The 10,412-nt window shown below is 38.7% G+C and overlaps 1 protein-coding gene across 2 annotated transcripts; it reads right to left on the reverse strand.

Moving 5' to 3' along the window:
• Positions 1-1,055: 1,055 nt before the first annotated feature.
• On the reverse strand, positions 1,056-10,131 carry ASF1B (anti-silencing function 1B histone chaperone). Of its 2 annotated transcripts, XM_070934393.1 has the most exons (5): positions 10,023-10,131; positions 5,686-5,801; positions 4,866-5,042; positions 4,029-4,151; positions 2,167-2,247 (listed from the first exon to the last, which is right to left on the reverse strand). In XM_070934393.1, exons 1-4 carry the CDS (start codon positions 10,129-10,131, stop codon positions 4,032-4,034), a joined length of 522 nt encoding a protein of 173 aa, XP_070790494.1. In that variant the 3' UTR covers positions 2,167-2,247; positions 4,029-4,031. The 2 variants fall into 2 exon arrangements, with proteins under 2 accessions (XP_070790493.1, XP_070790494.1); XM_070934392.1 differs by lacking the exon at positions 4,029-4,151 and having other exon boundaries at positions 1,056-2,247.
• Positions 10,132-10,412: the final 281 nt, after the last annotated feature.

Genomic DNA, 10,412 nt, shown 5'->3' on the forward strand with positions numbered 1-10,412 from the left:
ATCATCAAAATTATGACAAATCAAGGCTTGAACTATCTTGCTTTACATGTAATGAGTCTATCTCATATATATCATTATAATGCAACCTTTTAAGTTGCATTACTGAAATAAATGAACTTTTGCACAATATTCTAATTTTTCAAGTTTCACCTGTAATTCCAAGATTTTCAATTTCTGTATTTGACAATCTTTTTGTCTCGATTAAAACTCAGTATTTATATACTAAATTATGCTGATATTCTCAAACTATGGTCACAAAAAATAAAAGCATGATATTTCATACAGAAGTACCTCTTGAGTTTAATGGAGGTTCATGTCTCAATTGATCTTAAGGGAGATATCTGATTTCAGCAACTTTTTCTAGTACCTAGAACATAATTCTTCATGACATCTCCTCAGTATTTTTAATAGATATGTCAAATCAGGAATTTTATTACGAGACCTCATGTCTGCTTCTTTTAAATCTTTATTTTGCTGTTTATCTTAGTTAAATTTCATTTTATATTGCTACTTATATTTGCTTTCAACAATCATATTTTATAGTTATATTATAAAATACTTTTAGTGTCCTTGTATAAAACCGACTAGCTTATATCCAAAATATAATTTTGGATTATGTCTGTTCGTAGGCAAAGGGAGGTTTTTTAAAATAAAAATTAAAATAGGCATTAACCTGGCAAACAGTACCGACTGCAGTTTAAACATAATATTCTGTTTTTAATAACTTCTAGGGATCTAGGAATCTTTGTCATAGAAAGTTAAATATCTCAAAGGGAAAACCTGTCCTCATTTAGCTGACTTAAATCAATACCACTTGACAACTGGCTAAGCCCCACATATAGTAGGTTAGCTTTCCCCAGAATAATTGAAATATATTTCACTGCTTTTGCTTTAAAGCAACAAAACCTATCAGCATCAATTTTAACTTTACTAAATATTAACTTATCAAAGAGGAGACACTCCATGTTTTATGCCACAAACTATTATGTAAATTATTTAGTTTTTACACATTTTTTTTTTATTGAAAATCCTTTCCATAAAAGACTCCTGTGCAGGATAGGTTTATCATATATCAGGTAAATAGTCAAATACTAAAGAATGTAATCCCTGAAAGCAAGTAAGCCATGTAAAAAACAACAAATACAAAGTTGTCCTATCAAAAAGGAAACTCCAACCTAAGAGGTGCAAATAGTAGTGTACGGTAGTATGGTAAGTGCCTGCATAACTGTTTCTACTTCTTAGGATGTGGTTTCCTTTTTGATAGGATAAGTATCTAATACTGACAAGTGTCTGTATAAACTGTAAATAGCATTTTAGAGTGCAGTAAGTATAAGACCATAAATGAAGATACATACAAGGAGATACATAAGTTCAGCACTGGCCTATTTTTGCTACTCAGACATTGGAATAGTCATTTTGAGGTTACTAGTAAATTGTTGTGGCATGCTAGAACACTCTCAAAAGCAGCATTATGACAGCTACTCTATATAACCAGCAGACTTTTCCTCTAAAACTAAACTTTACTAATCTTTGATGCAAGCCAAGTATCTTTGAAGCCAAGGAGAAAATGGTTATAAAACAGGAACAACCAAATAACAGCTATGATGTATCTGGTCATTTATTAAAAACATGTCCTCAATAGTCAGCTCTCTGTACTAACAAAAAAAAGAGAGAAATTCAAATTGTTCAGAAAAGAGTGCTTGCTGTGCCAACTTTTAAGAAATGGATGATCAGAATAATAAATTAGTTCCAACTGTTCTGAGCCTTCAGGAATTATGGCACAAGATTTTTCTGTATCAACTAAGTGTTCATAAGCAGTCAGCACAAGTTTCACTCAAGAAATAACATGACAGAATTACAGATCTATAATCAGGAAGACACATTTGTTATAAATCCAGATATGAAAAGAGCTCTGATATGTTTGTCTACATAGATGTAACAATTAGGACTCCCATTGCTTTACTGGCCGTAAGAATCCATATCTCTTCAGATTTTTCAAATAATTCATTTAGTTGCAATTTTCTGCATCTTTAAATTCTTCTGCCTGTTTTACATGCAGTCCATTGAATTTTCAGGTTGCAAGCCTACAGAAGGGATCAATCCTTTGATGTAGGCACAGTTAGAAGATAGGAAATCATCAGGCTCTGGCTCTACATTTTCAATATTGTCCATCTGATCTTTAGGACCATCCCAATTGATGTGGAAACGGGTGACTCGGGGATTGGAGGCCAGAATATTCCTCTGCAACTAGAAAAGCAGCGGAAAAATAATCAGCATTATGTAGAATAATATAAACGTGGGATCCTTGGTGCTCTCTGAGGTTGATGATTTTTTTCTTGCAGGCATTTCATTACTAAACTAGGTAATATAAACTAGGATATAGCCAGTTGACGCCATCACTGACTATTGGGGGCGAATCATTGGCCCCCACGGAGAGGGCTCGCAACTTGGGCGTCCTCCTGGATTCACGGCTGTCTTTAGAAGAGCACTTGACGGCCGTGACCGGGAGGATTTTTTATCAGGTCCGCCTGATTCGCCAGTTGCGTCCCTTTCTGGATCGGGACTCGTTACGCACGGTCACTCATGCCCTCGTCATGGCGCGCCCATGTAACACCTCTCCTGCGCGAGCTGCACTGGCTCCCGGTGGTCTTCCGGGTGCGCTTCAAGGTTTTGGTTACCACCTTTAAAGCGCTCCATGGCTTAGGGCCTGGTTATTTACGGGACCGCCTACTACCACCAATAGCCTCCCACCGGCCAGTACGCTCTCATAGAGAGGGACTCCTCCGGGTGCCGTCAGCCAAACAGTGTCGACTGGCGGCCCCTAGGGGGAGAGCCTACTCTGTGGGGGCACCTACCATCTGGAATGAGCTCCCCCCGGAGATACGGAGGATCCCGGATCTGCGCTCCTTCCGCCGTGCTGTGAAGACCTTTTTATTCCATCAAGCGGGCTTGGCCTGATCTCTTCCCTTTTTAAATATGTAAATTTTAATCTGTTTTTAAATTATTGGGGTATTTTAATTTGTCTGGGCCAAAAAGTTTAATTTGATTTTATCGGGTTTTTAAATTTTGTGTATTTATGTATTTTATTGTTGGCTGTTCACCGCCCTGAGTCCTTCGGGAGTAGGGCGGTATACAAATCAAATAAATAAATAAAATAAATAAATAAATAAATAAATAATATCATAAGTGCTACTGTGCTAGTTTGATAATGAAACATCTTCACCAAGCTCAGAGAGCACCAAGGATCCCCACAGAGCTACAAATATATATTTATAAATAGAAATACAAATACTACTAGAAGCCGATTATGAATAATTCTTACTACTCTACAGTATTTCATCAAAGTAATCTCCATGCAAGAGACCATGCATGTTTTACACGCTAATTCAGTTCTCTGTTCTGAATGTTGAACTCCATCCCAACAAGATTTTTTCTGTCAATTTGCTTTAAATGTCTTTGTCAGATATATCCTTTCCTCAATTAAATTACTAAATTCCTTTACTTTGTTAAGATGATCAGTAACACTTGATATTAACTTCAAGATTTAAAAATCTTTATCCTAATATTCCGCAAGCAAAATCATTTAATCACACACAAAATTATTTCCTGTAGCTCAAAAAATATCAAGGTTCATTCTGTATCGTAAGGACTACAGATTTTTCTGCAACCTATTCAAGACATAGTGACTTTTCTAGGAAGCATATAATAAACTGATACTGAACTGAAATCATTGTAACCACCTCTGACCTACCTAATTCTGGGATCCTAATTTGTATAATGGCTTTTCTATAACTGTATATTCACCAGTACTACATAACTGCTGATTTCAAGAATTACTGACTAGCTACAGCTGCTATTTGAAGACTGTGTGAACTTTATTTTCTTCAAAACACGCTCTGTTTTAATAAAATCTATATACTATCAAACCTCTTATGTTTGTAACCTTTAACAGGGTGAAAAAGTGCATCATATGGCAAAACTCTTCAACAAGGGTATCTGAAATGTGCTAACTTAAAGAGGATACTGACTTGTTATTTCCGAGGGAATGAAATTTGGGAAAGTTGTGGCTGCTTCAGCACTGCTGCTGCTGCAGTCATGTGATCCTCATTTCTGTGACAGTTTCCCAGCAACTTGGGCAAGTTAGCTGTCTGCTGAGAAGGAGGAAGGAAAGAAGGAACAAAGAGGAAGGACGAAAGGGAGGAGGGAGAGAGGAAGATAGAAAGAAGGAAAGGATGGAAGGAAGATTTCCAATGCTTACTGCCAGCTTCCCACAATGGGTAAGCCAACAAGCTGTTAGCCCACCTGTGGTCATTCAGTTTATCTTTTTAGGTAAGGAAATCTCTCTGAAACTATAATATATAATCCTCATTTACAAAGTTCCCAATACTCTGTAAATGGAAAAGGCTGGGAAGCCTGCAAGGTGAACGTCAATGATGGCAGGAGCACAGTAGTGAGTTTGGCCTTACAATTTCCTTTCTGGGGAGCTTGCAGGGAAAAAGGCATAGGGAACTTTGCAGGAAAGGTTGCAAATAGCTCAGGTAAGTCTCCCCAACTCCTGCAGACTCCACCAGTCCCTTTGTGCTTGTATTGCATCACTCAGCCTTGACCCATGGGTCACAGGTTGTCTGGTTCAGTATACTTGTCTATACAGACAAAGAAATAGCTATTATATATTTGTACAGTGACCCTTTTATATCATGATAAGCAAAACAACTTATAATTTCCCACCTGAGTACTCATATTTCAGAAAAATATACCAGCCAATTTTCCTTCACCTAACTTCTAGGGAATGGGAACTATAATTTAGATAAGGGGTTGTGTTAAACTGAAAAAATACAATGAATGTGTTCTTAATAGTGTCTCACCTGGGAAAAGTCTGGCTTGAGAGGCGGGTTCTCCCTTAATTCAGGATTTATATATTCATTATTCACATAATACCCAATGCGGATAAACTCCTGACAAAGGTAGGTGCAAGTAATGAGTATTACTGTAACTCCCACAGCATCACTTTCAGGGATTAGATCGGGGTTGGGACTATTTGCCTACAGAAGAAATGGAAAACATATCAATGACACTTGTATCTTGCTGTTTTTCCAAAGAATATGAAGCATAAATGAATTTTCCATTTTATTAATAGCAAGCCATACATCACCCCAAAAAAACCCAACAGTTCATAGGTTAAAAGAAGAATTAAATCCATTCCTAAATAGCCCAAATCAAATATAATATTCAACACATCTCACTGGATTTTGGCACAAAGGAAGCAAAATAGATCACTGGTCTAATTTAGCACTCAACATTGCAGCAGTTTCCTATGGTGTTAGATAGGAATCTTTCCCAGCCCTTATTCTGAGATATTGGGAGTTGATCTCAGAACTTCTCCATACAGAGCATGCACTGAATTGTTTAGCTATGATTGAATTAATATATAATTTAGGACACACTCATCTAGAACCGGGATCCCCAACCCCTGCTGGTCCGTGAAGCTGGAAAGGTTGGGGAACTCTGATCTAGAACATTACTACTAGAAATATTAAAGGAAATAAATTTTCAAGTATTTGTAGATTTGTAGAATATTTTAATCCCACTTTTCTACTTAAAAAGCATTGGAAGTGATTAGACTTCTTTCTCCACTCATGCTGTGTCCCTGCTTTCTTTTTCCAAATAAAAAAAAATAGAACTTACTTCGAACACAAACATATGTCTCCCAGCTGGAACAGGTCCTACCAGTACAGAATCAAGTATTTGATCATATTCCTCACTCTCTGCAGATCCCACATAGATGATCTTCCATTCCAAATCTGAAAAATAAAAACAGTGGATATAATTGCAAATGCTACAATATTAAATCACTGAAATACACTATCCTCCACCCTTGCAACATGAAAATATTGACACAAGTCACTGAATTAATATGTTTGGGGATGTTACACATCTATGCAAGAACAAGACTGATGTTGTTCTTATTGACTTCAGTAAGGCATTTGATAAGTAACCTACTTCTTGGTAAGATAGAAAATGTGGGATGGACAGTATCACCACCATATGACTTCATAACTGGTTGACCAAATACACTCAATGTGTAGTCCTCAATGAAACTACATCTACATGAAGGGATGCATGCAGTGGGGTACCCAAGGTTCTGTCTTAGGCCCAGTACTCTTCATCTTCATAGATTTAAATGAGGAGATAGAAGGGGAACTCATCAAATTTGCAGATGAAACCAAACTGGGAAAGTAGCCTCTGCTCAAGCATTACCCTATACCAGGGGTGGTATTGACTTACCTTTGCTACCGGTTCGCAAATGCGAGCACATGTGCTCGCTTCGCTCGCGCGCAACACCTCTGCACATGCACAGGACCTTCTGCGCATGCGCAGAGCATCAAAAATGGGACATGATGACATCCGGGCAGATGGGAGGAGCCTCCCGCAGCTGCTGCTAACGGTTCACCCGAACTGGATAGAACCGGCTGAATACCACTACTGCGCTATACCATTCCGGACAAATGGTTGTCCATCTCTTCTTAAAAACCTCCAGTTTTGAAGTATCCACAATGTCTGAAGGCAAGCCATTCCACTTACTAATTGTTGTCCTTAGTTCTAGGTTGGATCTCTCTTTGATAAGTTTCCATTCACTATTTGCCATGCCATCAGGTGCTTTGCAGACTATGTCCATTTCGTCTTCTCTCTCACAGTCCTTCAAATATTGGAACACTATTATGTCACTCCAGTCCTTCTCTTCCTTTCACTAGACATACAGTTCCTGCAGCCATTCTTTATATGTTTTCGTCTCCAGCCCCCTAATCATATTTGTTGCCCTTCTCTGCACTCTTTCTGGAGTCTCAATTCTTTTTTGTATTGTGGTGACCAGAACTGGACACAGTATTCCATGTGTGGTCTTATAAGAGCAGTATATAGCAGTACTAATACTTTATGTGATATTGATACAACAGCATTCCTATGTTGATGTAGCCTAGGACTGCACTGGCTTTTTTGGGGGTGCAGCCCATGGCTAGTTCATACTTAACTGGTTATCCACTTGGAACTCCTAGATTCTTCTCATGGTTACTGCTGAAAATGTACTTTATTGTCTTCTGTCTTTATGACCATTTTATTTGGATAAAATCTTTCTTCAATTTGTATGGCAGCTCATCTCACCTAAGTGACTCTGGATACTTACAACAGTGAAAACCATCAATGACTACAGATAGTCTTCAACGTATGATCACAATTGAGCCCCAAATTTCTTTTGCTAAGTGAGAAATTTGTTAAGTGAGTCTTGTCTCATTTTACAACTTTTCTTGCCACATCTGTTAACTGAATCACTGCAGTTGTTAGTAACAAGGTTGTTAAGTGAATCTGATTAACTTGGCTTGTCAAAAGGTTGCAAAAGGTGATCACATGATCCTGGAATATTGCAATCATCATAATTGTGAGTCAGTTGTCAAGCATCCAAATATAAATCACGTGCCCATGTGGATGCTGCAATGGTCATAAGTGTGAAAATGGTCATAAGTCACTTTTTTCAGCACCATTGTAACTTCGGATATTAAGTGAACTGTTGTAAGTTGAAGACTACGTGTACTATGCATAAACTTTTATGACAGATTGTTGATGCAGCTATGACATTTGACTCATATAGTGCAGGAACTCTAATTATAAGAATCGATATACGATCTTCCCATGTTTTTTAAACTCAAAATGTTGGGAAAACACACCATCAGCTTTTACAATTGCATCACCAAAATCTAGTGGAATGATTGGATGTGACTTCAGAACGACAAAAATGTTTTCAAGGGCTCCATGCAGGCCTGGATTATAAATCGTTCACTCCCAGCTCTAGTCCTGTTTCTCTACTTTTCATCACAATCAATGCCCAATTACAGAAGACATATTCTGCCTTTGATTTAGATGGGTTTCTGAATTCACCTAGAATGTTTCACCATCAGTTGGATATACTATTGGGTAATATGTGGATTAAAGATTTGGGGTGTCTAGCAATATAGCTGTTCAGCAACCATGAAGATAATGGTAGAACAGATCAAATTATGAAGGGAGTGAAGCCTACCTATACTTTAATTTTAAATTATGTTGAATATGTTGGAGTTGTGGCCAGAGCAAAATGTGGAAAATAAACAAAATATAGTACTAGATTCTAAGATTTTTCTATTTATTTCCCTCATGCTTTCAATATTACAGTCATGCCAGGAATACTGAAGCACTCCCAGATTGAAAGGATTAGCCGGTAACATCACCGTTGCCCAGGGGATACCTTGTTGGAGATTCCTTTCATGTCCCCACTAAACTGCTCACTGAAGAGGTACCCATCTATCTACTCGTGGTCACCCAAACTGCTTTCAGGAGCTGAAGCAAGTGATGGGAGTTTATCCCATCCTGCAGCAGCAACCGGATCTTGAACACCAGCCTACCAATTATCATCCTAACCACATGAGCCATCATGATCTTTCCCTTTAAGTTTATTTACAAGTGAACTATATGGTTTTAACTGATGCTGAACTACATATTAACTTTATAGTTATATATAAACAGAATCACATAAGAACATCAGCAGTTCAAAATGGAATATTATCATGTTTCTCACAGACCCTTTTTTGTGGCACTTCCTAGGCTTCTTTACAAGAGGAAAGTCATACACTAAAAGACTGATTCCCAATTTCTTCTTCAAAAGAAATCTATAATAGGATAAAGTCTTGTATTTTTTTGTGTGTGGCCGGGTTAAGAAAATAGCTTCTCCTCAAAATTATTCTAAATCATAGCACAAATGAAAATCCCATGAAATAATCAGTAGGAAGTAGAAATCAAGAGGATCAAATTTAAATTTCTCAGTCCAAGATACAGAATTAGATAGATAGAAAAAGAGACATCATATCCAATATGGGTCTTTCCTGATTGCATCTCCTGTAACAGATTGTAAATTTAGATTTTAAGGGCAGACAATTATCTTGATGTTACTAAGAAAACCACCATTACTTTGTTCTGCATACAGTAATGGATTTGTTAGTTCATTTTCCACTTGAAGCTAAATAGTTAAGTAGACTTGCCCCTCTAAGAATTGTACATGCATCTATGACAGAAGGAATAAAAGAAAAAGTAATAAATGCTAAACAGCAGTGAAATTAACTCATCCCAGAGTGTAATGTGCAGATGCATTTAGTTGACAATTTAAAGTTGGGAGGGTTTTTTTTTTGCCTTGCATGAAAGGGCTAATACAACTGTCAAAAAGCATAGAACAGAATAGAGCATAAAGCTTTTAATGAGCTGATGGTAAAAGCTTTCGTAAGCTCTGTAAATTAGTCCAACAATAAACAGAATACTATTTCTGTCTGATAAAATGATCTGAATGCTTTCTGCAGGGATAATAAGCCTCAAGCAATATTCAGCTGAAATCTGAAGGAATTCACGATTATTTCAGTACTCTGAAAGCCCACCTACCTTCCAAAAAAAAACACAGTTTATTATATTCTGAAGGCAGAGAAGCTCTCCTTGTTTGCCAGGGCAGTACAAATCTCTATTAGGAGTCCCCTCAGGTCATTACCTTTCCTCCCCTACTCCCATCAAATAAAGAAAAAAAAATTTTTTTTTGGTTACAGTATGAAGAACTTACTGTTAAATCTTGGAGGCAGAAGTATTTAAAATTGTTTTTGTGCAGAGATTGGGATAAAGTTATCAGACTACAATCGCGGTTCCAACAATTCCTCCCCACCCCACCTCCTCCCTCCCACCAACAGTAGGTATTTAGTTTCATCTAAACCCACTTCTTTCCCAGTAACTCAAGGTAGCACGCTCCGCTTTTTGGTCCCCAAAGCCACTTTGTAAAAAAAAAAAAAAGGCCGGACAGCTACGGAGTGAGAGGATAGCCAGGGTCATTTAGTAATTAATTCTTTTGGCCGAACATCCTAGGACCAAATCTTCCCGCCGTTACGCATCTCTGCTCCTAGAAACGCGGCCGGTTGGAGGTAGAGACTTCGTGTGCCGGTCCTAATCCAATGGCCGATACTCACCGTGGGGCAACGCCTCTCCGCACTCAAACTGCACCTGGAAGCGGAGCGGGTGATCAAACGGGCTCGGATTCTCCAGCAGCGAAACTCCCAAGACCGACACTCGCGCCATGACAGGCTGGCTGGTTTCTCGCTGTTCTGTCCCGCCCCCTTCGGGCTCCTTTCCCAAACCCGCTCCGCGCGCCACTGGCTCAACGTCCCACTTGTGCCACAGCCAATCCTCGCACTTCGCGCCTGAGCTAATCCGCCTACCTCCTCCCACAGGAGCCACGCCCACCTTCCCCGCCACCAATCGCCTTTCTCTTTCTGTCCCCGGCGGGAGCTCAGTCTCAAACAATCCGCCTTCGGCTCGGGTTTCCCGCTCTGGGGCCCTAGGCCCGGCCACAGCGGTCG

This window comes from Pituophis catenifer, unplaced genomic scaffold (genome assembly GCF_029215685.1).
Source record: "Pituophis catenifer annectens isolate HBS135680 unplaced genomic scaffold, rPitCat1.0.hap2 SCAF_2, whole genome shotgun sequence".
Classification (NCBI taxonomy): domain Eukaryota; kingdom Metazoa; phylum Chordata; class Lepidosauria; order Squamata; family Colubridae; genus Pituophis; species Pituophis catenifer.

Coding starts and splice junctions, on each gene's coding strand:
- ASF1B (XM_070934392.1), bottom strand. CDS start 10,131: ATGGCGCGAGTGTCGGTCTTGGGAGTTTCGCTGCTGGAGAATCCGAGC. Junction 5,802..10,022: donor CGGAGAGGCGTTGCCCCACG/GTGAGTATCGGC, acceptor TTTATTTTTCAG/ATTTGGAATGGAAGATCATC. Junction 2,248..4,865: donor TCAAGCCAGACTTTTCCCAG/GTGAGACACTAT, acceptor CTGCTTTTCTAG/TTGCAGAGGAATATTCTGGC.